This window comes from Schistocerca cancellata, chromosome 2 (genome assembly GCF_023864275.1).
Source record: "Schistocerca cancellata isolate TAMUIC-IGC-003103 chromosome 2, iqSchCanc2.1, whole genome shotgun sequence".
In the NCBI taxonomy this organism is placed as follows: Eukaryota; Metazoa; Arthropoda; class Insecta; order Orthoptera; family Acrididae; genus Schistocerca; species Schistocerca cancellata.
The window spans coordinates 758,504,068-758,531,240 of record NC_064627.1 but is presented as its reverse complement, the minus strand read 5'-3'; the positions used below and the strand labels follow the sequence as shown (position 1 = coordinate 758,531,240).

The window sequence follows — 27,173 nt, the reverse complement described above, 5'->3', positions numbered from 1 at the left end:
ATTTCTCAGAATCTATACTTAGTATTGCCTGATGCGTTCATTAATTTGATTCCTTTGATTGATAATGTTGTTAATGTTACTGAAATCACATCGTTTCATTATTTTTAGGTTGGAATACAGGAAGAAAGAACATTATTGCAGAAAAAAGTAGAAAATATGGAGGAATTTTGTCATGAGCTTGAAGAAACAACACGAGCTCAAACAACTGAGGTGCAATCCCTGAGAGGCTTGATGATGGAAACATTTGTTTGGGTAGAGGATGCCAGATCTCGTCGACGGAAAATCACCAAACCACCTGAGTAACTACACAAACTACTATACACGGTTTTTGCTGTTATAAATAATTTATAAGGATACCATATTTTTTGTGCATTTATGTGACTGAATGACAAATTTAGTGAAGAGGAATGGTTAGTACACGCATCAAAAGAAGTTTTGCATCACCCCGGTTCCCAGAACTTCTGAAGATATATGTGGACCGTGGATATTGTATCACAGACACAGTCGCTTTGACTGTTCAGAGATGTCACTAAACCTGCCCAAAGATATAAACAATCATGCATGAGCAGTGCCTATTAGATGGAGGGGGTCCAACAGCCAATCAGTTCATCATTCCACCAGGAAGGAGGTACACGGCTGATGTTGTCTTTAGTTCAACCATGCCTAGACGGTCAATACTGTGGTTCGATTGCGCCCACATTGTTACTTTGTGCCAGGAAGGGCTCTCAACAAGGAAGTGTTCCAGGTGTCTCGGTGTGATGTTGTTCGGGCATGGAGGAGATACGGAGAGACAGGAACTGTGGATGACATCCCTCGCTCAGGCCACCCAAGGGCTACTATTGTAGTGGATGGCCGCTACCTACGGATAATGGCTCAGAGGAACTCTGACAGCAACACCACCATGTTGAATAATGCTCTTCATGCAGCCACGGGATGTCGTGTTACGACTCGAACTGTGCGCAGTAGGCTGCATGATGAGCAACTTCACTCCCGACGTCCATGGCAAAGTCCATCTTTGCAACCACAACACCATACAGCGCGGTACAGATGGGCCCAACGACATGCTGAATGGACCACTCAGGATTGGCATCACATTCTCTTTCTCGATGAGTATCGCATATGCCTTCAACCAGACAATCATCGGAGATGTGTTTGGAGGCAACCCGATCAGGCTGAACGCCTTAGATACACTGTCCAGGGAGTGCAGCAAGGTGGAGGTTCCCTGCTGTTTTGGGGTGGCATTATGTGGGACCTTCATACGACCCTGGTGGTCATGGAAGGCACCATAACAGCTGTGCGAAACGTGAGTTCACACACCCCCCCCCTCCCCCCCACATGCACATCTTGTGAATGACTTCCTTCAGGATAACGACATCACTCGACTAGAGTAGCCAGCATGTTCTCCAGACATGAACCCTATCGAACATGCCTGTGATAGATTGAAAAGGGCTGTTTATGGACGACGTGACCCACAAACCACTCGGAGGAATCTATGCTGAATCACCATTGAGGAGGGGGACAATCTGGACCAACAGTGCCTTGATGAACTTGTGAATAGTATGCCACAATGAATACAGTCATGCACCAATGCAAGAGGACGTGCTGCTGGATATTTGAGGTACCAGTGTGTACAGCAGTCTGGACCACCACATCTGAAGGTCTCACGGTATGGTGGTACAACATTTATTCCAATTTTCTGTACAGGTTCCGATACTCTTGGAACCGAGGTGATGCAAAACTTTTTTTGATGTGTGTGTTTCACCTGTCAGTGCGCAACAAGTTTTAAGATGGTCATGAAGCTGTGAACTTACCAGTCTCCTCCGTGTACTTTTGCTTAGTGTTCACATTATTGTTTTCTTTGCTTGAAGCTCAGGTAGCTAACATTTTAATTTCTTCTGTTTCAACATGTAGCATGCTTGCTTTAGTAGTGTAAGAGAAAAGATATCTTTTATATCCCACTTGTATTTTTCATCCAAAAATGTATTTCAGAAACAAGCTACAGGTAGTGTGTTTGTAAACTGTTGTAGTGGGCCATATGTTGACATCTTTATCATATGTAACTAATTAATGTAAAAGTTACTACCTGAAATAATAAATTAAAGGTACAATGAATGCTTCATCATTCTCTTCTATGCAAGAGAACCAGGATGAGTATTGCTGACAAAAATATTTGTTGTTAAATTTAGTAGTTGGACCTTACTCTAGAGACAGATTTTGATAATTCTTTCCTGTTAACTTTTTGGCTGGCTCAGAACAGTTGTTGTTTTCCTCATTTGTAATCGTAGAAGACCCCTATAAATTTTTACACTGGGCGATTCAAAAAGAAAGAACAGATTTCATTTGTTAATTGTGACCAACTACAAAATGTAGAAACACATTGCACATGTCACTGGTTAGGAGAAGGTTCAAAGTTTTGACACAGCTGCACTGTTGTTTGTTTGTAGCAACTTGGTGACTACAGCACAGAGAAATCATTTTGTATGTTGGAATTTGTGTGAAGTCAAGCCACTGTTTTGGGTGCAATGTGCATGTTGCTGTTGAATCAGCAAGAAATCGCCTCCGCACAAGGAGCTTTATGAGTGTGTGGCGGCGTGGTTTCTTTCGTCTTACCTGTAGCTACCTGTTCAGGTGTGCTAGTTTGTGAACCACTTTCACCGAATGAGAGTTCTTCCTCTTTTATCGTATTTACAAAATCTTTATCACTTACCATGTTACTCAGTTTTTCAGCACACACATGCACACACACAGATGTAACAAACTTAACTTATCTTTTGTTGAATGCTACAGCCTCGGCATTCTGAAACTGTGAGTCTGACTTGACCTGCTCTATCTGCTGTACCAGTTTCAGGATCCCCATTTGTCATGTAAGTTGGCAGCACTGCCCTGCCATACTGCTGCTCGTTGATATCGCTTTGATGCTGTCTTCTACTTCAATGCGCCCTTGTTGTTATTGTAACAGTTTAACATCATCTTCTTTCTTGTAAGTCTCTTTGGTGACTTGAAACAGGTTCCGTTCAAAATTCTGCTTGTACCGATATACTAAATTTTTCGTTATTGTTCACTATATGGTCTTTCACAAAATTTCTCTCAACCACAGATTCAATGTACTACAGCTTTTTAACTATTTTCTCGACACAGATGCACCACGTGCAGCAGCACAGTTTCTTTCGTCCATTACCTGCAGCTACCTGTGGACTCATTACAGCAGGTTGCTGGTAGGAAAGCCGAGCAGAAACCTACTCTACTGCAACTCACATCAGGCTGCATACAACGTAACTATTCCAAAAATTGGGAAAAGGTCTTAATTTTGAATGGAAAGGTGGAAGTACTGGCAAAACTTTGGTATATTCAGAACCTTGACAATGTACACGTTCACTGCCAAGCCCGTCCTAATCTTAATGCAGTCGTGCACAAACGCTTTCATTCACATTAGCAAGTTTATGGTAGCTTATTTACCAAAATCTGAACAGCTACTAAGCACAGATTGCTCTTAAATGAAAATGCTTGCCATGCTATTGAGTTTATCAGTGTCTAATGCACTCAAGGTTTTAGTCACCAATCTGTTCAGTATGCCATGCAGAATTACAGTCTTTTCTCATACTCAAAATCACTTAAAAAAACCACCGGAATAAATAAGTCTTCACTTTAAAACACTTTAGAAGCATGTAGCACAACTAAAACCAACAAATTATAACTTCCAGCAATGGAAAATCCAGGATGGAGTGTAACAGTATTATGAGAAGGAAAGTTGCCACTCACTATGTAGCAGAGATGCCGAGTCACAGATAGGCACAATAAAAAGATTTTCACACTTTAAGCTTTCGGCCAATGGGCTTTGTCAACAGTAGACATGCGCGCGCTCTCTCTCTCTCTCTCTCTCTCTCTCTCTCTCTCTCTCTCTCTCTCTCTCACACACACATACACACACACACACACACACACACACACACACACACAACTGCAGTCTCAGGCAACTGGAACCACACTGCAACAGCTCCGCTATATGGTGAGTGGCAACTTTCCTTCTCATAATATTGATACAAATTATAACATCCTTCAGAGCTCACAGCCGTACCATTGAAAGGCTGGGTCCCTACCATTTAGACTGCTGTAAGCATTCTGTATTTCCAAGAGAAAAAGACACTTGAAGAATACTCCATTCTTATTGGTCAGTTTTCTTTAAGGCCAATAGAAAAACATTATTCTCCCTCGTTAGTCCGCACCTTTCATGACTAACCAATTAACAGATAACACACTTTTGAACTGTACTTTTTCTCGAAATAAATATTTAATATTCTGATATTTTGTTTATACTCTACATTATTAACTATTTTCATTTTCACTCACATTAGCTTTCCTTTTACCATAAACTTACTTAATTCATGATACAAAATTCCCTGTTGTCTGCATTCACACAGTCTTAAAAATTTCTCTCAATACAGTAGAACTCCTCTAATCCGTCACCTTCGGGACCGGGACCATGGAACGATTTAAGAACTAAAAGACGTCTGCGCACACTATTTTATGTATTGGTTTTAAAAGGAAAAATGACAAACAAATTACAGTACTGTGCTGTACTTAATAATGTATAAACGATATATACTGTAAACTAAAAAATGTTTATAGCACTTTTTTGTGCAAAACTATCGCTTTTTCTTTGAGAATTGGTCCAGAAATAGGAGTTTCTTTCCTTCTTTCTTGACAAAACCACATCCACAATGCGTTATTATCAAGCAGTTCAAGTTTAGGCTTTTTTAATGTTTTGCGATTCTTCAGAGTGTTTTCACCATCAATTGTAACTCTATAGGATTCAATGTCTTTCTGATTATTCCTCCAATCCTTAATTGTTGTAACACCTACATTCAGTTCCTTTGCAATTTTTTGGAGCGATTCTCCTTCGTCCAGTCTTTGTAGCCCTGCAAATTTTTTATTTAGTGAAAGAGTTGTGTGTTTATGTTTGAACCCAGATATGGTGAAAAACAGACAACTGTACACATAAGGAATCTACAGCAATAAGTACTGTAGAGAACACGGAATAAAGCGGACGACGATGTTTTTTAATCCCAACAAAGGATAAAACTGCACAATAACATACAGTATAACAGTATGCACAGCGATAGACACTGCAACAATGGCCCGACAGGCGTCCAGTCAGTGACAAGTCGGCACAGGCTCGCGAGCCTGGGCATGGTCTGACTAACTGGAATGACGGACCATCCAAGGTCGGATTAGAGGGGTTCTACTGTAGTTCGTACAGTGTTCATCAGTAGAACAATGATCTACATTTTTACTTTAGACCACATTCACGCATCATTCTCACTACTAAAATCATATACAAAATTGTACAAACATAAATAAACCAAAAAATCCTTCAAGAAATAAACAGAACAATTCACAAAACCACTCTCTTGGCCTATTTTTTGACTGTCTCTGTACACTGTTGTCCTCTAGCAGATGAAAATTGTAACGCTGTGCTCAACTGAACACGCTTCAGACCATGTGTCACAGTGCATGCACGAGTCATTCTCCCGTAACACAGTTTCTACACATGAGCGATAGAAGCCTCAAATGGCATGCAAAATTCTTGGAAGTTCGATGCATGTGCAAAGGGAAAAGCACTGGTTGGTTAGGAATGTCTGATGGAAATGTCAAGCGTATCGGCGATGCGTTACCATTGAGCCCTTGGAATCCGAAAGACAAGCAGGCCAAGAACATTTACTTCCTCAAACAACAGTGTGGTGTGTTCTGGAAGTTCACGTGCATATGAAGCCTTACAAATTGCAGTTACTGCAGCAACTGCGTTCCAGTGATGATAAAAGAAGGTAAGAATTTTGCTTTACTGTTCTCCGGGATAAGGCAGAGGACACTTATTCCGAATGCTCATCTTATTGGATGAATCAATGTTTCATGTGTTTGGTGAAGTAAACCAAAATGATGTAAGAATTTGGGGGTCACAAAATCCTGATGTTGTCATCGATCATGAAAGAGACTCACTGAACTGAATGTGTTTTGTGCTCTTTCTGTTCACAAAGTTTCTTTTTTGCAGAGAAGCTGTAACAGGAATATCTGGACATGCTGCAAAATTCATTGTTTCCTCAACTTCACAAAGATTCCAGTGCTTTCAATTTTGTCGTAACACTATCCCACATTGTTGGATTGGAAGAAGCGGACAACAAAATCTTGTTCATTGCTTTTGGCTTCACAGGTCACCAGGCCTCACAACTAGCAGTTGTGTGTGTGTCCTCCGCTCGTGTTCTCGCGGTAGCGTTCTCGCTTCCCGAGCACGGGGTCCCGGGTTCGATTCCCGGCGGGGTCAGGGATTTTCACCTGCCTCGAGATGACTGGGTGTTTGTGTTGTCCTCATCATTTCATCATCATCCAGGAAAGTGGCGAAATTGGACTGAGCAAAGGTTGGGAAATTGTACGGGCGCTGATAACCACGCAGTTGAGCGCCCCACAAACCAAACATCATCATCATCAACTAGCAGTTGTCGTTGATATTATTATTATCATCATCATCATTATTATTATTATTATTGTTATTATTATTGTATTATTTATTTATTTATTGAGGGATGCATAAAAGTCAAGAGTATTTGTCCCACCTATGGCAGCCATTCAAGAGCTGAGAAATCGAATAGTTGAAGCTGTTGATTTATGTGGCCCATATTTTGAGCAAATCAATGTGTTCATGCTGGGTATATGGTATAATGTTTGTGTGAACATGGAACTTTGAACCTTCCTCTTTCCAGTGAAAGTGCAATGTGTTTGTATCTTTCATATTGTGTTTTTAATAAATAACTAAAGTCTGTGCTTTCTTTTTGTATCATCCAGTATCTAACATGGGCGCAATAAATAAATAATTAAAAAATGTAATAAATACCCATGTGAACCATCATCGACAGAAAACTTTAAAATATAAATGAAATTTTTTTAAAAAGTACCTGTTACTTTGGTGGTTAACGTTTTTTCACAGAATTATAGGACCCTACTTTTTTTGCAGTTTTTTTGAGTAATGTTGTGATGTTGGCAGGCTTGAAGAACTTCCATTACTGCAAGACCTGGATCCTGTTATTTTGCACTACTGGACAAGCATCCAACAGTCAATGTTTTACGTGGAGAATCAGCTGAAACAACTTAATGATACCCTTGATCTTGATTGGCAACAGTTTCAGAATGCCTGCAAAAAGAATTCAGGGTGTGTAAACTTTTCTGTTTCCTCTGTTCGTTTTGACATAGACAAAATTATGTTTATATTCATTGTAATGTATTTAATTTTGACAAGATCCTTTGTTACTTATTGCACTTATAATTATGTTTGTGCAGCAGGGTAATGTGCAGGTCATAGGGGAAGTAAAGGGAGTGGCATCAGCAGGGATAGTTTCAAATGAGAACACATGAATTAGATAGGTAGATAAACATTTGTATTTCAATGTGTAGGATGCAAGAGACACCTAGGGGAGTGAACAGATCACTAGCTGCTTGAAGAAGCCATCAGAGCTGAGGTATGGTGAACCACAGTCCAGAGTCGAGGAAGGTGTCTGATGCTTGTAGTGTGTGTCTAGCCAGCCGTTTCTACCCACTAAGAACTATGTGTGGCATGAAAAATAGGCCAGTTATGATGTACAAGTTGTGGGAATGGTCGAGCAAATAGACAAGAACTTGGAGTGTGAAGGAAAAAATGTTTTATATAAGTGAATATCTTTAATGAAATACTACCTAATTCTGCCAAGCAGATGGCCATCTGCACAGTAACATTGAAGGAAATCATTTACCAGTTGTGCATCCATTCTAAAATTATTCTTGGATCACAACTGTCAGTAGGCCACAATAGATACCTTGACAATTACTTTAAGTGAAAAGGGAAAAAGATCATTAAATTACTCCCAGACAGTGAATATAGGAAGTATGTGGGGTATCAGCTGAAATGATGTATGAAATGCTAATTCTAAATTCAGTTTAATTTCTGTCTGTTTCCTAGTGAAAACTGTAAAATGTACAAATCAGGCATCATAGATGATGTGGGTAGCAAAAGGTGATGTGGGTAGCAAAAGGTGATGAATATTGTTTTACGAGAAGGGGAACTGTACAAAATGTCCAGGCTTGATTGAATGTACAACTTTCAAAATAGTTCTGGGAAGATATATACAGGCCTATTACAAATGATTGAAGCGATTTCATAAATTCACTGTAGCTCCATTCATTGACATATGGTCATGACACACTACAGATACGTAGAAAAACTCATAAAGTTTTGTTTGGCTGAAGCCGCACTTCAGTTTTCTGCCGCCAGAGCGCTCGAGAGCCCAGTGAGACAAAATGGCGACAGGAGCCGAGAAAGCGTATGTCGTGCTTGAAATGCACTCACATCAGTCAGTCATAACAGTGCAACGACACATCAGGACGAAGTTCAACAAAGATCCACCAACTGCTAACTCCATTCGGCGATGGTATGCGCAGTTTAAAGCTTCTGGATGCCTCTGTAAGGGGAAATCAACGGGTCAGCCTGCAGTGAGCGACGAAACGGTTGAACGCGTGCGGGCAAGTTTCACGCATAGCCCGCGGAAGTCGATGAATAAAGCAAGCAGCGAGCTAAACGTACCACAGCCGACTGTTTGGAAACTCTTACGGAAAAGGCTAAAGCAGAAGCCTTACCGTTTACAATTGCTACAAGCCCTGACACCCGATGACAAAGTCAAACGCTTTGAATTTTCGGCGCGGTTGCAACAGCTCATGGAAGAGGATGCGTTCAGTGCGAAACTTTTTTTCAGTGATGAAGCAACATTTTTTCTTAATGGTGAAGTGAACAGACACAATGTGTGAATCTGGGCGGTAGAGAATCCTCACGCATTCGTGCAGCAAATTCGCAATTCACCAAAAGTTAACATGTTTTGTGCAATCTCACGGTTTAAAGTTTATGGCCCCTTTTTCTTTTGCGAAAAAAACGTTACAGGACACGTGTATCTGGACATCCTGGAAAATTGGCTCATGCCACAACTGGAGACCGACAGCGCCGACTTCATCTTTAAACAGGATGGTGCTCCACCGCACTTCCATCATGATGTTCGGCATTTCTTAAACAGGAGATTGGAAAACCGATGGATCGGTCGTGGTGGAGATAATGATCAGCAATTCATGTCATGGCCTCCACGCTCTCCCGACTTAACCCCATGCGATGTCTTTCTGTGGGGTTATGTGAAAGATTCAGTGTTTAAACCTCCTATACCAAGAAACGTGCCAGAACTGCGAGCTCGCATCAACGATGCTTTCGAACTCATTGATGGGGACATGCTGCGGCGAGTGTGGGAGGAACTTGATTATCGGCTTGATGTCTGCCGAATCACTAAAGGGGCACATATCAAACACTTGTGAATGCCTAAAAAAACTTTTTGGGTTTTTGTATGTGTGTGCAAAGCATTGTGAAAATATCTCAAATAATAAAGTTATTGTAGAGCTGTGGAATCGCTTCAATCATTTGTAATAACCCTGTATATAAAAACATCAACAATCTTCCATATTATATCAAAAATTAATAACTCTGAGAAAAATTTAAAATAATATAGCTTCTTTCCGAAAGTAACAGGATGAATTAAAAAAGCAAAACACACATCTAGCAAATATTATTAATAATCATTATGTAAACCCATTAGAGAAAACTCATGCTGGCAGCACAAAAGAAAAACTAAGAACATGTGAAGAGGGCTATCATAAACAATCAAGCAGTATGAAACTCTTGGGGATTTAATCTGATTCCTCAAAAGTATACATCTTATTGGGCTTATAATGTTTCAGGTAAAATATCGAGACCATGATATTATCTATGTTGTAGACAGCAGTCTTGCATCTAGTTTAATGAACAGGAAAAACTGTGTGTGTGTGTGTGTGTGTGTGTGTGTGTGTGTGTGTGTGTGTGCGTGTGGGGGGGGGGGGGGGGGTGGTTCCCCCTGACAATCTGTATCTCAGAATAACCACCATTCAAGCTGTACGTTGGTTTCATTTCGTATACAGGATGGTTATAATTAAACTTTTGCTACTTGAGACAGTGTAAACGGAAAACTGTTTGCTATATGGGTACCCAACTTTATAGGTGCTGGGAGAATTAGATTAGGAAATGAGACACTTAAAGTAGTAAAGGAGTTTTGCTATTTGGGGAGCAAAATAACTGACAATGGTTGAAGTAGAGAGGATATAAAATGTAGACTGGCAATGGCAAGGAAAGCGTTTCTGAAGAAGAGAAATTTGTTAACATCGAGTATAGATTTAAGTGTCAGGAAGTCGTTTCTGAAAGTATTTGTATGGAGTGTGTAGCCATGTATGGAAGTGAAACATGAATGATAAATAGTTTGGACAAGAAGAGAATAGAAGCTTTCGAAATGTGGTGCTACAGAAGAATGCTGAAGATTAGATGGGTAGATCACGTAACTAATGAGGAGGTATTGAATAGAATTGGGGAGAAGAGGAGTTTGTGGCACAACTTGACAACAAGAAGGGACCGGTTGGTAGGACATGTTCTGAGGCATCAAGGGATTACAAATTTAGCATTGGAGGGCAGTGTGGAGGGTAAAAATCATAGAGGGAGACCAAGAGATGAATACACTAAACAGATTCAGAAGGATGTAGATTGTAGTAAGTACTGGGATATGAAGAAGCTTGCACAGGATAGAGTAGCATGGAGAGCTGCATCAAACCAGTCTTAGGACTGAAGACCACAACAACAACAACTTTATAGGAATGATGTTCAGACTGTTTGCTGCAGGATTTGTTTTTTTGTTAGTGTTAGTGTCATGACTTGCCATTAGATGCCAATACTGGTATGGCAATGGAGGGTTGAAACACAGGCATCAATGTGCATTACAGTTGCAGACAGTTGATGTGGGTCTGGACAAGGTGGGGAGGGCTTTGCTTGTAAAGCTGTTTCTTCAAAACAGCAATAGTGCTGCTGCTCTTTTTGAGTATAAACACATTAAAGGAATATGGAGAGAGGTTCCCTTTGTGCATTGGAGTTGGGAAACATGATCTCTAAGTCCAGATTAACTGGTGATTTGGGAATTGCTCCTAGGAAAGGCCGACGGACAATTGCACCACAATTTATTGGAGAAGTCAATGTTGTCATGGGGTTGAGAATACTGGACGTAATGCGCAACCTTCAAGCAGTGCGTGAGCTGTGTCACAACAGCTAAACATTCCGTGAACCATTGTTCGAAAAGTGCTACGAACATTTATGAAATAGTATCTCCAGTGTGATTCCAGGCTGTTGTGAATGCAGTTGGTCATCACATTGAACAATGTTTGTAACCTGCCACATAAACACGGTACACAATTAACAAATGTTACCTTTCTCATGTGAGAAGCAAAATTTGGTTCTTTCAGTGATTTATTTATATTATTTCTCTTTCGGATGTGCTTACAAATGTTTCCACAAAGATTCATTGTCCTGTGACCATTTGTTATTCATGGGGGCCCTTCCAAGTAGCAAAAGTTTAATTAACCACCCTGTATATTGTTAGGTATCCCGTCAGTGTAGTGGAGTTTAAAAGGATATGATTGTTTCGCATGTACCGTATTTACTCGAATCTAAGCCGCACTTTTTTTCCGGTTTTTGTAATCCAAAAAACCGCCTGCGGCTTAGAATCGAGTGCAAAGCAAGCGGAAGTTCTGAAAAATGTTGGTGGGTGCCGCTACAACTTACCTCTGTTGTCGAATGTATGTAGCGCTACACAGGCATGCTTTGTAGGCACAAAGATAAATACTGGCGCCGAAACCTCTGCGTCAGGAAATAAATTTAAAAAAAAAGGTGGAAGACGAGCTTTTTTCTCAGAGTTTCGACCACTGCATTTTCATACATTATCCACCGAAGTAAATACAAATTCCATATTGTTCATCTTCCAATGTAGCAGCGTTTCAATGTACTACGAAAATCCGACTGGCAAGACTGTTTGGGATGTTTGTCAATATGGCCAACTCTACGTTCTGAATTTTTTTTCTATCTGTGAGACGAGTTGGTTGCTAATAGGAACTTTTACAAACTGTGAATCACATGCAGTATTCTCGTCACCATAAGAATAATACGAATATAAACATTTTGCCATGTATTGTTTCATGTTGGCTGCTATCTCATTTAAGTCCTGTCTGCCTAATATACTACGAAACTAGAGTGAGACAACAGCAAACGCGGAGGAATATACATATCATGTCATGTTTATATTCGTATTATTCTTATGCTTAATAGTGATACAGTCAGAAATGAAGCACGGCAATTGACTTGATTTTTAAATCTACGATGACTAATTTCCGTGTAGAATGTAATGTACTAAAGAGGCGCATGCAAAGATTTTCTAACGGAGAAAAATTTTCGCTAAACTCTCGTTCAGAACATCTTCTGTTATACGCAGTCTATTATTTGGTTCTTGTTGATCATTATCAAAGAAAGCAGCAGTGTAAGTAACAACAAATAGCAGTTTCTTGCCATTGTTTCGCTAATGAGACGATTTCTCTCTCTCTCTCTCTCTCTCTCTCTCTCTCCCCCCTTTTTTTTTTAATTGTAAGCGGCGGTAGCGCGCAAAAAAGCAAGCCATGCCGCGAGCGGCGACAGGCCGTAAACACGCACTATCAGAATGCGACAAACAATGCATGACACAGTACAATAATGCATTTTCAGCTGAGTGATGTAAACACCTATAACAAAGAAAACTGTGCTTATCAGATCAAAGAAAAAATAAGCAATCAATTCAAACAAGACGAGGCACGTGGAAAAGGAAGGGTACCCGTATAAATATGGACGGAGCGCCTGATGCATAGCAATGGCTACCTGGTAAAGCTTAACTGCTAAGCTTACGACTCGAACCAAACTACTGTAGCTGTATCGTCATTCATTCGACCTAAATTGTGTCTCATATTACAATGGACCAACTTCGTTTCGATTTGGAGGTGAGGCCCATAACTTCTCTCTCCCCTTGAATTTCGAGTCTCAAATTTCAGGTGCGGCTTAGATTCGGGAAAATTTATTTCCTTGATTTCGAGTCTCATTTTTCAGGTGCGGCTTAGATTCGAGTAAATACTGTAGTTGTGAGCAAAAAAGTTCCATGGCTGATGTACTGTATTAAAAATATATTTGTGATACCTGCAAATTCCTTTGGTGATTGCTCTTTCCTGGTTGGAAGGCAGCACACATGAAGTAGCCATTTTGTGTTACAAAAATATTTTTTTTTGTATCGCGATAAGTGTACTTACTAAATACCCTAAGAAATGTGGTCTTGTGTAAAATTAGTACACACATTCCAGAATGAAATTTTAATTCTGTAGCGGAGTACTCGCATTGCTTAGTGACCAAACAGTAGAGAAAGGGTTGAAAGACCGAATTTGGTCTTCAGAAACTATTTCTCCACAGAAGACCTCTGGTACCGAGCGACGCAGGTTTCGAATCTGCGCCAGATGGCATGGAACTGGATGACCACTAGAGATCTCTGCAGCATTCGTGTCGTAAGCCGTGGCTGCGCGTGCTCCTGGTGCGAGTCTAACCTGAGGACACCACTATGGAGCATGTGGTCCCAGTGGCCAGTAGCGACATACCCTGTTGTGTATTTAGGCGGCTGCCTCTCACTCAGCGAGTCAGTTTGATATTCAGGTTGGGTCGGTTGATATCTCACTTACAGACATCGTGTTTACTTTGCGTGTACTTACTGCCCGTTTACGAGTGGACGTTGTTTTGATTTCGTGAGGTTATCTCTTGTGACCCCGTTGCTTAGTACTTCGTTGTTGGTCTTTGGGTGTTGCTTGGTTGTCTGTCGTCATGCTTGTCCATCCATTCTCGTTCATCAGTCTTATTCGTTCACGGGCCACTCCCATTTGGTCCCGCTGTGTTTTCATTAGCGGCAACCCTGCGACCATTCCTGTCACAGTTACAACAAGACCATAATACAGTTCTTCCTTTCAATCATCAAACAAATGCTGAAACTGCAGATATTAAGATAAGTAATCATGGAATAAAAACACAGCTATAATTCATTTAATAGTAGAAAGGCTTGTGTACAAGATGAGGTACCTGTGAGATTCTGTGGAGATAATACAAAAGAACTTGCTCCCCTTCTAGCAGTGGGTTATTGCAGATCTCTTGAACAATGAAAGATACATAGCAATTGGAAAAAAAAGTGCAGGTCATTCGTGTTTTCAAGAAGGGTTGTACGGTAGAGGCAAATAATATGTTGACATCACTGATGTGACTCTCATGTAGAATTATGCAGCATGTTTGTATGTGTATTACGATGTTTTTGGAAAACAAAAATCTACTCTATAAAAAACATGGAGTCTCCAAACGGAGATATTGTGAATCTCTGCTCAGCTCGGTTTGTCCATGAGATCCAGAGTGCTGTAGACTTTGGCGCGTAAGTTGACTTCAGGAACACACTTGATACAGTTCCGTACTGTCATTTTTGTAAACAAAATATGACCTTATTGATTATTGGAACAGACTTGTGATTGGGTTTGAGACTGACATGTAGATAGAACTCAGCATATATCTCTTAAAAGAATGAAATGGCAGATGCAAAGGTAATTTCAGGAGTATCCCAAGGAAGTGTTATTGGCCCATTACTATTTACATTATACATAAATGACATAGCGAATAATGTCAAAAGCTGCAGGAGGGTTGTCAGCAGATGTAGTGGTGGTAGTCTGTAAGAAGACAGCAATGTCAGAAGGCTGTAGTGAATTTCAGAAAGACCTGCACAGGGTCAGTAATTGATATAGGAAATGTTTGTTCAATCTGAATGAAAATAATTGTATGATTACAGTGTTGACCACAAATCAGTGGAAACAATGACACCAAAAAATATCTATCTAGAAGTAACCATCCAGAGCAACCTAAATGAAACAAGCCTATCCAATAAATTTGAGGAAAAGCAGAAGTCAGGCTGAGACTCATTGGAAGAGTTTTGAGGAAATATATTTAATCCACAAACTACTTATTTGACTGATTCTTAATTACTGCAAATCAGTCTGAGTTCCTTACCAGGTTTGCTATTGAAATTATGATATCTTATGGTCCATGAAAAATTGGGCAACATATTATTCTCTCCCACATACGAATTGCAAAGTGACCACAAGAAAATTTGAGTAACTGGAGCTAATACAGAGAATTGCCGCCAAGCATTTTTCCCACATGCCATTCATAACTGGAACAGGGGAAAGGGAGAGGGATTTATTTGTGTATTTATTTATTTGCTCCAGGAAATCGTTCCTAGTACATTGTACATGTGATGTAGGACAATAAACATAATTAAGTTATGATTTTAGTAGTCATTGTGACTACATGAAATGCAATCGAAGTACATAATAAATTGATATACTACATTGCTTGTACATGTGATAGCAGTAGTTAATTAATTGAGACTACTTGATCAACACAATCAAAATAAACTGTAGTATAAAGTTACGTAATACATAATTAACTATATTTGATAATGAGTTTTACTTATTGTGATGTTCCAAACATTCAGAGCCAGAGTAGAAGCAGTGATAAATTGAAAACTGTTTCAATTATACCTTAAAAGTATTTAATGTCAGTACACATTTTAAGAAATAAGGTTTATGGTCACACCAGGCTTTATGGGCTCTCCTGTGACCAGGGGTCAGTGGAATGCACCTTGCAGGTCTGCGGGTGAATAAACCATGTCTGTTCAGTCATCTGTAGACTGTGTGTCTGGAGGCAACTGTTCCAGTGGCTGCGGTAAGATCCTGAGCAAGGCTACCTGCAGTACTCCGTGACTGTCTGCGGGCACTGATGGTGAGATATTGGTCTTCTTGTGGTGTTTTACACTGTGGCCATCCCGTACTGTAGTGCCTGGACACGTTTCCTGTCTGCTGGAATCGTTGCCATAATCTTGAAATCACACTTTGTGGCACATGGAGGGCCCATGCTATGATCCATTGTGTTTGACCAGCTTCCAGTCGCCCTAGTATTCTACCCCTCATAACGTCATCAGTATGTGTTCTTTGAACCATTTTCAACACACAGTCACCATTAGTATGTCTGAAGACGTCTGCACACTTATTTGCTGCACCATAGTCTGACATGAACCAACACACCTCTGCGTATGTGGACTGGTACCAGCACCACCATGTCACGACTGCAGGTCAAATGCACCTCATGGTCATACCCGAGGTGATTTAAACCTGCAAACTGCCCACCAGAGCATTGTTTCACCGTGTATCACCATTATCCTTAATTTATGAGCATGAGTGTATATTGGTTTTCACCGATCATGAAGATCGTGTCCTGACCTTACATCGTTTCTCCGTAGATGGCAATCTTGTGCACTTTGGATTCAGTTCTCATGGACATACTATTGCTGAAGGTCCTTCTGCAGTTCATCCTCAACTCACTTCTGTAGCCTTCCAGTTGGATGAGTTTCATCAGCTTTTCCCATAATCACAGCACTTTTCTAGCCTTCTGGCAAAGCTCTGCCAGGCTTATTCTCCGTTCTTTCATTTCCTGCACAATGTTCAGTTGTTTGTTCAGGCCATACAGTTCGTAGTGCTTGGTTCTTTCTATGTCTGCATGTGCATGTGTTCCCTTTGCATGTTGGTCCAAAGATCTTTCTCATGGTTTTTTTGTTCAGAGATCAGCAGGTTCTCTTCATGTTTTTTGTGATGCTTAACATTTTTGTCCCATGTAAAAACACTGCATTGTGGGCTTTAAGTTTGGTCTTAACTGACAGATTTTTTGATGATATCTGCTTCAGATTGAAGTCAGTTTTAGACCCATTGACTGTACATTGATTAATTTGTTGTGTTAGGTTATTATGGTTGTTGAACCAGGTGGCAAGGTATTGAAAATTTCCAACTCTGGTTATTTTTCATATTATTAGGAGCTTCTCTGGATACTTCTCTCATTTCAGTCATCTCCATATTAATCCTCAGTCCAGTCCTACTGGCATTCTTTGCAAAGTTCTCTACAGTTTCTGCCATCTCTTCCTCTGACTCCGCTATGGCAGCAGTATCATCTGCTTATCCCAGTAGTTGTATCCTACCATTTAGCTTCACCCTTTTACCCCTTTTCATTTCCCAAATTTGTTTCTCCAGGACCCAATTACAAAGCAATGGTGAGATGACATCACCTTGCTTCACACCTGTTTTGATGTTGAATTCATTCACTGGTATTTTCCCTTGGGTTTTGCCTCTACTGTACACACTTTCACCAAGTTAATTAACTTCCTTGGTATTCCAAACTCCCTCAGAATGTTGTGCATACTTAATGTTTGTAAACTATCACATGCCTCTGAGAAATCTATAAATATTACCACAAACTGATGATTGAATTCCCAGCAGTTATCCCAGATTTGTCTCATATTGCAAATTTGATCCATGGTTGATCTTGCTGCCTGAAAATTTAAACCTGTGTAGTACCCTCCAGCAGTATCTTCAGCTATAGGCTTCAGCTTTACAAAAATTGTTAGTGATAACACTTTGTATAGTACTCTTAGAGAAATATCTCTATAATTACTACAGTTCCTTTTATTGTTCTTTTTGTAGAGTGGACTTCCACTCTTTTGGGACCTCTTCCTTTCTTTACATTACTTATGAGACTGTGTATCTCTTTCTGATCTGTTCCAAGTCCTGCCTTCAACTTCTCTATGATTATCCTATCTTTTCCTGGAGGTCTTATTATTCTCAATTTCTTAATTGCTCTATCTACATATTGTTGAGTTACTTCAGTTTCTTCTTCCTCTAAACTTTCTGGAGTTTTTTCTTCTGGGAATAAATTTTCATGATCTTCAGCATTCAGCAACTGCTCAGAATATTCCCTCTACCTGTCCAGAAATGTTTGCTTGTCCAGCATCATATTTCCATTCTTATCATTAATAACTAGCACATCATTTCTTTTACTGTTCCTCATATGTTTCAACACATGGAACATTTTTCTGCTGTCACATGTTTCATTAATCATATTGAGCATTAACTTTCTTTTCTCTGTCCTCAGAATCCTGTTTGTTTCTCTTTTTATGTTTGTGACTACTTCCTGCTTTTCTGCAAGATTTCTATGCAGTGGGAGTGTTTCCCTAGCTCTCTTGCTGGCCTTCACAGCTTGTTCACACATATAATTGAACAATTTCTGATTGGTTGTTGGATTGTTTTTCCGTTACTGCATCACGTACAGCAGTCTTTATATCTTCTCATTGCTCATTAACACTTTCATCATTGTGATTTGATACCAGGACTTCAAATTTGTTATGCACTCTGATATATTACTGGTGGCCCAGCTCTGGATCCAAACTCTCTCTCTCTCTCTCTCTCTCTCTCTCTCTTGACCATATTGTTTATCTTTCTTTTATAACACAGCTGTAGTTGTAGTTTGCTGATCACTGTGTAATTTCACACAGAAAAAAGCAAAACTTTTATTTCTTTCCAAATATGTACAACAATCTTCAAACCTTATTTAGTCACAAACTACATACAGTATGTGTCTCTTGAAGTTTTTATAGCAGATAGAATATTCCTTTGTCTTTTGGTTATGAATCTCTTCTTCAGAGATTTCAGACGATAACCTTCCCGCTATCCTGCAGGTGAGTTGGTGACAGAATTAAAACCACTTGACACAATATTGTGGAGTAAATTTTCCTGATCCCAGATGCACACACAAAAGATGCTGGAATAATACATGCAAAATATTTATTCCTTTAGTACATATACCTTGCTATTGTGTCTGGGAGCAACACATCTAATTTGAAACCAATGTATGCTTTAATACGGATGCTCTTCTTTAAAGTTTAGTAAAACTACTTCCTGACTTGGACTTGCCTTTTAGATAGAACAGTCTCTGAAATAAATTAAGGCAACTTGGTGCTCAGCAGGGTAAGTTGAATGCTGTCCGGCTAATTGACTTTGTTTGAATAGCAAAATAACACCCATTACTAATGGGAATGTATTATGGATATGAATCACAAAGTTAACAAAGTGTCCAACCCAAATAGTCGCTAGACTGCAACTTGTCTGATGGGATGAATACGGCCAACATACAACAAGGGACAAGTCTGTGGCACTGATGAGGTTCAAGGGCAGACCATCAGCTGGATACTTCACCAGCTTTCAGAAGCTAATGTGAATAGAAAGAAATGGTGACAAGATTTCCTGAACCCAGTAAAATATTCCACAGGATAAAAATATCAGTGGAGATCACCAAGAGGATTCTAAGAAGAGGTTTAAGGTGCCCAATTCCTGATCATATTGTGAAGAGTAGAGTCCGTAGGCAACCCAAGAGACTTGTAGAACATTTTACCACAAACATTGCCACAACTACTCTGGGTCCAGCCTTCCAAAACACTGAATGGTCACTAAGAAGAATAGTAGGGTCTTGAGCTTGACAGCTTTCAACTGCTGCTCCTCCTTGTTTCAGCTGGATTCGCCATTGGCTTAGGTCAGGGACACAGTAGCTATTCAAGTTTTGATATCACACTAGAAAATTAGTTTAATCTGGAAGGCTTGTGGAAGAATTCCATTTTAATCTTTTTTTAAAATAGAAAATTGGTAAGTATGTTACCAGCTTATTAACAGCAGCAGCCTTGTCTGGATTGCTTTCACTGCTAGTTCGAGAGATACTATACTACTATTGATGTCCTGCCATTGCTAGAGGTGAGCATACAGCAGGTCTTCCTGCACTGAGATCTCATAATGTGTCTTATTCTCTTGTCACGACTTGGAGAAAACTTATGGTACTGCTTCGAGATGTTATCCTTATACCAACATTGTTTCAATTATTAATTGGAGAGACCCTTTCTGACTGCTCTTTCCAAGTGAATGGTAACCTGAAGGTAGTGAAGCAGGACAAGGGGGAAAAATATATTTGTGCATATGTATGCAAGTAAACAAGTCTTTCAAGCTCTAATGAAATTTATTATGAGTGAGATGACATGATCATAAGTTTAAAAATTAATTGAAAACAGCCTAGAGAGCAACTAAAGTTATTCATCGAAGTGCATAGCATCTACTACAAAAGAAAAATGTATAAAAATGTTAAAAGTGAAGGAAATGTAGCAGAAAATTTAAAACATATTTTAGGCATTTTTCTGAGAGAATGTTAAATAACACTGTGATATTAATCTGTAGATAGTCTTGGAATCTGTGAGCAGATTTGTGATTTATCAGACATGTGGCATGACTAGTTGGTGTACTATTGGGCACGGTAGTATTATTAGAACACTGTTACTAAATGTAGCAGTGAAGCTTCATAACAAGTGGCAACTATTGGTAGCCCCCAAAATTCTAGTATCACTGTTCATAGTAACAGTGCAGGAAGAGAGGTATGGTACTGAACTCCTCGTTGATTGTATCCTGCACACCAGTGTTGAATTGTGCCACTTGCAGCAAAAGTGGACAAAATGAAATAGACTGGACTACTAAATATGAGGCACTGCTAGTGCCTGTGTTCAGCAAGGTGGATGCAGCATGTTGCATGGATGGCAGATCAAATTCCATTGAAGGAGGGAAAAAAACTGTTAACACTGAGAAGAAGTTGTGCAACATAAACAAAAGTTGGTAGGCACGTTTCTACATCTGAACAGTGATCTCTATTGAGATTCCGCACCAGTTGCATAAGAGTGGCACTAATAGCCTTAAATGTGCTCTGTAATTGTCGTGAGCATTGTTACCTTTGAGATTGGGTGTGGTGCATTGCTGTATGTGAAGAATGCCTGTAAGGCCACGAAGACACCATTATCAGCACCTCACTGAGTTTGAATGAGGTCATGTAATAGGGCTACAAGAAGCGGGACATTCCTTCTGCAATGTTATAGAAAGAGTTGGCAGGAATGTAGCCATTGTAATGATTGCTGGCGGCTGTGGTTATGAGAATATACGGTCACAAGAAGACTGGGCTCCAGACAGCCCCATGGCACTACCAAGTGGGAAGACCGTGTGGCTCTGGCACATCATACTGCATCTGCAGCAGCATTTGACACCACAGTGACATAAAGAACTGTTACAAATTGGTTACTTAAACTCCAGTTTCAAGCCAGACACCTCGTAGCATGCACTCCAGACTCCAAACCACTGTCATTTGTGACTTCAGTCGTGTCGAGTGAGAGCTCGTGGGAGGGCAGAGTGGAGGTCTGTTGCATTTCCTGATGAAAGCTGGCTCTGCCTTGGTGCCAGTAAAAGCTGTGTGTTGGCTAGGAGGAGGCCAATTGAGGGTCTGCAAAGAACATGTCTGTGTGCTACACACACTAGACCTACACATAGGGTTACGGTCTGGGATGTGTTTTCGTATGACAGCAGGCGCACTCTTGTGGTTATCCCATGTGCCTTGACTGCAAATTTGTAGGTCATTCTGATGATTCAATCTTTTGTTTCACCATTCACAACCAGCATTCCAGGTTTTTTTTTCCAACAGGATAATAGCCACACATGCTGTTGTAACTCAAAATACTCTACAGGTTGTCGATATGTTGCTGTAACCTGCACAATTACTGGATCTTTCTTGAGTGGGACATCAGTGGATGACAACTTCAGCAACATCTACAAACAGCATTATCTGTCCCAGTATTAACCGACCAGTTGCAACAGGCATGGCACTCCATCCCACAAACTGACATCCGGCACCTGTGTTCAACATATTGCATGCACGTTTGCGTGCTTGCATTCAGCATTTCGGCAGTTACACTGGTTGTTGATGTACCAGCATTTCACATTTGCAATGGCTTGTCTTCCGCTTACATTAAGCTGTGAACGTGCAATGTTAATCACTTAAATATATTACCTAGACAAATTAATTGGTGAAATTTTATTACTTGCTCAATTTTTTTTTATTTTTTGGTGTTGTGATTGTTTTTTTCATGAGTGTATTTCTCTATTCACAACCATTTCTGCTCTGTGGAGGCTTTCTATTGCTGCTGTGACTTGTATGGGGTCACAGATTGTATTAATATGCTGTGGTGTGTGTGTGTGTGTGTGTGTGTGTGTGTGTGTGTGGGGGGGGGGGGGGGGGGGGTCAGAGATGGTATGGACCTAGAGGAGGTGGAAAGATTGGGGGCAGCTGTGGTTTCTGGGGTATCTTGGTCCCTGAGTTTCATGGGTGGAGGCAATTTATTTGCTGGCTCTTGTGGCTAAAACGGATTTCTTTGATGACTCGTCTTGTGTGGTCACTATATCAAAAGTTGATGCCCCCTGTTCCTCCCTGAGCCCAGATGTGGAAGTCTGACTCAAAGCTCACCGTGTTGCGAACAGGTCAGACTATGTAATGGGGTTGCATTTGTGGTTAATTTTGGTTACGCTATGCCCGTTCACAAGGGTAGAGTGGCATGTGGCAAGAAAGCTGGCTAATACTTCCTCAGTTGTTAATGACAGCATAGTTTTCTGTGTGTTTACACTATAATATCCTCTCTAGATTTTCCACCCTGGAATACAGTGCTGGTTGAAAGGGGGCCATTGTCAGGCACACCATGCTATTTCATTGAGAGAAGAGCTTAAATATGGAGGCTACAAATTGGGGACCACTGCAGGACATTATGTTGTGCAGAGTATTCTTGAACATGGAAATGGCAGACGTGGCAGAATGGTGGTCACTAATATCCACATGGCTAGCAAAAGTGATATGTTAGGGTACTCAGGTTTTAACCAGGTGGAGGAATGTTGTGCTGTAATTGACTGGTGCAAGTGTGTGTGGTAGGCCTGTACAACGCATTCAGTCACAGGGTACTTTGTAACGCAGTAAGCATATTGTCATCTAGTGCTTTCACTCTGGTCATATACCAGTGCAATGTGTGGAGCATCTGCAGGATCTGGGGGCAGAGTGTGGGCGGAGTCCCAACATGACAATTTTCTGACTGTATAAATAATTGCTAGCTAACACCTTTCTTTTTATTTGCTTGTAGTTATAATGGGTTTCCGTGATCATTTTCAGCATGAACACTATTAGCTGCTCTGTGCCATATGCGTCTTTATGTAGTGGGAGGGCTGCTGTCCCTTCCTGTGATGTCAGTTACTAAATATGTAATGCTTGTCAGGTGTGAATGTCACTAGGCACAGAGCAAATCATAGACACTTTCTTAGTTGCAGTAATGGCTTGCTTGTATACATCAGAATACACAAGTGGTATCCTTTTTCAGCAGAGCTGGTTTAGAGGGTGCACTATCTGAGCTACAGGCTTGTGAATTTATTGTAAAAATTTATATTGTATGGAAAGAACTTTACTTCTTTTAGATTTCTCAGCACTGGAAGTTGGTTGATGGTGTTTACATGCTCCACCATGGATTTGAGCCCATTCTCACTTAAAATGGGTCCCATATTTGTTTTGTTGTTGGGTTCAAAGAAGCTACTCGTAGTCAGCTGGTAGTGCACCTCCATTTTCTTGCAAGTGGGTAAGCAATGTTTGATGACATGCCTTGTTCTCAAGTAGGTCCCATTGTAATGATGTCTGAAAGATAATTTGTGCAATTCAGAACATCTTGAGCTACTGTTCAAAATATATTTGAAACATTGCAGAAGCTCTAACCACTCAGAGCAACTGCTTTTTATACCCACACATCCTGAATGGAGTGTGCAACATACAATGATTTTTAGATAAATGTCTGTGGGAAGCTGCAAGTGTGCATCAACAAGGTCTGCTTTTGAAAAATTCGGACTCCACACATAATGTGAGTTAGCAGCATAAATAATTTAGACAGCATATGGCGAACTAAAGAAAACTGTAAAGTGACTAGAATCAGTCATTGGCTGTAACTTTTGGACTTATCTGTGGTGTTTATCACTTGCCTTGGAATAATGGAGGAAACTATGCATATAGACTTCCCAAGTTTCCACCATTTTGTCAAAATTGGCGAAAGCCAAATATAACTGCGGTGAAGCCTTTGCTTTTGGCTGTTTTTATTTTTATCTGCAGAAGTCATTTCAGTAACTGTAAATGATGGTAATCTTGTTGCTGCTGTAGTGCTACTCATTGCAGAAACTCTGCTGCTGTTGACGTAACAACTGTATGCACAGACTCAGAACAGTGAATCTGTGTTGGCAATGTCACTGTGCTGTGGGAACTTTCTTCGTCACAAATGTGATTTGGTTTAATATGAGCTGTATTCTCAGACCAGTGTTACTGAGTGGCCCAACAAAGCTTCATATTGGGTGGCCCATGTTGGTAGTGGCGAAAATGATAAAAACATGTTCCTTATAGCAGCGATATACACTCCTGGAAATGGAAAAAAGAACACATTGACACCGGTGTGTCAGACCCACCATACTTGCTCCGGACACTGCGAGAGGGCTGTACAAGCAATGATCACACGCACGGCGCAGCGGACACACCAGGAACCGCGGTGTTGGCCGTCGAATGGCGCTAGCTGCGCAGCATTTGTGCACCGCCGCCGTCAGTGTCAGCCAGTTTGCCGTGGCATACGGAGCTCCATCGCAGTCTTTAACACTGGTAGCATGCCGCGACAGCGTGGACGTGAACCGTATGTGCAGTTGACGGACTTTGAGCGAGGGCGTATAGTGGGCATGCGGGAGGCCGGGTGGACGTACCGCCGAATTGCTCAACACGTGGGGCGTGAGGTCTCCACAATACATCGATGTTGTCGCCAGTGGTCGGCGGAAGGTGCACGTGCCCGTCGACCTGGGACCGGACCGCAGCGACGCACGGATGCACGCCAAGACCGTAGGATCCTACGCAGTGCCGTAGGGGACCGCACCGCCACTTCCCAGCAAATTAGGGACACTGTTGCTCCTGGGGTATCGGCGAGGACCATTCGCAACCGTCTCCATGAAGCTGGGCTACGGTCCCGCACACCGTTAGGCCGTCTTCCGCTCACGCCCCAACATCGTGCAGCCCGCCTCCAGTGGTGTCGCGACAGGCGTGAATGGAGGGACGAATGGAGACGTGTCGTCTTCAGCGATGAGAGTCGCTTCTGCCTTGGTGCCAATGATGGTCGTATGCGTGTTTGGCACCGTGCAGGTGAGCGCCACAATCAGGACTGCATACGACCGAGGCACACAGGGCCAACACCCGGCATCATGGTATGGGGAGCGATCTCCTACACTGGCCGTACACCACTGGTGATCGTCGAGGGGACACTGAATAGTGCACGGTACATCCAAACCGTCTTCGAACCCATCGTTCTACCATTCCTAGACCGGCAAGGGAACTTGCTGTTCCAACAGGACAATGCACGTCCGCATGTATCCCGTGCCACCCAACGTGCTCTAGAAGGTGTAAGTCAACTACCCTGGCCAGCAAGATCTCCGGATCTGTCCCCCATTGAGCATATTTGGGACTGGATGAAGCGTCGTCTCACGCGGTCTGCACGTCCAGCACGAACGCTGGTCCAACTGAGGCGCCAGGTGGAAATGGCATGGCAAGCCGTTCCACAGGACTACATCCAGCATCTCTACGATCGTCTCCATGGGAGAATAGCAGCCTGCATTGCTGCGAAAGGTGGATATACACTGTACTAGTGCCGACATTGTGCATGCTCTGTTGCCTGTGTCTATGTGCCTGTGGTTCTGTCAGTGTGATCATGTGATGTATCTGACCCCAGGAATGTGTCAATAAAGTTTCCCCTTCCTGGGACAATGAATTCACGGTGTTCTTATTTCAATTTCCAGGAGTGTATTAAAAATGTTAACTGACATGTGTACCAAAAACTTATCAGTGACTGAGATGAACCCAAAGTCATTGCAAGCCATAATCCACGATACAAATTTGCAGGTCTGTAAGCATGATTAGTTAGTGTGTTCCAGGTCTTCATGCAGGTAAAAGGAGGTTGCATTTCTGTTGGGTGTGAACAGCCTAAGAGCACACAGCATGGATTGTGAGTAAACTGATGAAAGTAATGAGGAATATCATTAATGAGATTGGTGGTAAACTTGATGTCAAAATTGGAGACCGTATGGTAGACAAAGTTGAGGAATTCTGCAACCTTGGGCCCAAATAACACAATGAATGAAGCAAAGAGGATGTATAAAGCAGACTAGCACAAAGAGGGCATTTCGGGTTAAAAAAAGGCTAGAAGTATCAAACATAGGCCTTAAATTGAGGACTAAATCCTTGAGAAAGTACATTTGGAGCAGAGCATTGTATGGTAGTGAAACAAAGACTGGGGGAAAAACTGAAAAAGAGGAGAATTGAAGAGTTTGGGATGTTGTGCTTCAAAAGGATGCCGAAAATTTGGTGCATTGATAAAGTGAGATGTTTTCTGACCAACTGGCAAGGAGAGAAACATCTGGAAAACATCGACAAGGAGAAGGGGCAGAATGGTAGGAGATGTGTTAAGACACTGAAGAATACCTTCTGTGGTATTTGAGTAGAGGGCAGAAATTGTAGAAGAACGAGATTGGAATATGTACAACAAATAATTGAGGATGTTGCATGCAAGTGCTACTCAGAGATGAAGAGACTGACACAGGTGAGGAATTTGTGGTGGACTTCATCAAACCAGTCAGAAGACATGACACCGCTGCGTCCCCTCCCAAAAAAAGCTTAATTCAGTACATCGCAGTTAGTATCAGTGAGCTAAACCTGATTGATTGTCAGATATGATCATTTTGCTTGTATAGATGAGCTCAGAAGAAACTGACACAGATACCGTTAATGTGTTTGCTTTGTCATCAAAGTTGCATTGTACCAAATATGCAACATGGGATTGTGTCACAATAAGTTGTACACAAGGTGGTGTTAAAAGGGAGTGAGATAAATCAGCAGGTCTACAACCAAAGGAAAATATGAAGAAAGATAATATACTAAAATTGGGTGGTGAAAACAATGCTAAATTACCGTACCTTACTCACAGTTCAGTGGAAAGAAAATTTCCAGGAAATTGCTTTCAGTTATGATTGGAGAAGAAAACACTTCTGTCAGCAATTACCAAAATACTGATTGAACTGTGGCACTGACTTATTTCTATATTAATGTGATTTGTCGAGCCTCAGCCCACAGAGATGACAGTGACCATGTGTGCGTGATTTGTTGTGAAAGTGTGTGTGTTTTTCTAAATCTGGCGAATAACTTTGTCTGGTAGTTTAGTCTACTTTTAAATGTATCTGTCTTCCACTTGGTGCCTCTTATGGTGAGTGTCAATCTATCCTAATTAATGTTGTTGATCTGTTAATAAGTTATGATCATTTCTGGAGGCTTGTTTGGGAATAGTGATTCTTTTTACAGCATCCATTAGCTCTCTGTTGTCTTCAGTTACTTTGTG

The 27,173-nt window shown here is 41.1% G+C and overlaps 1 protein-coding gene across 2 annotated transcripts in view; it reads left to right on the top strand.

Annotated features, from left to right (window-relative positions):
* LOC126162584 (nuclear pore complex protein Nup214) overlaps positions 1-27,173 on the top strand; it is a 156,890-nt gene that overhangs the window by 45,279 nt on the left and 84,438 nt on the right. For both annotated transcript variants that reach the window (XM_049919180.1, XM_049919179.1), the window contains exons 11-12: positions 109-299; positions 7,034-7,198. In XM_049919180.1, the coding sequence (XP_049775137.1) occupies positions 109-299; positions 7,034-7,198 (356 nt within the window). The remainder of the gene's footprint in view (positions 1-108; positions 300-7,033; positions 7,199-27,173) is intronic.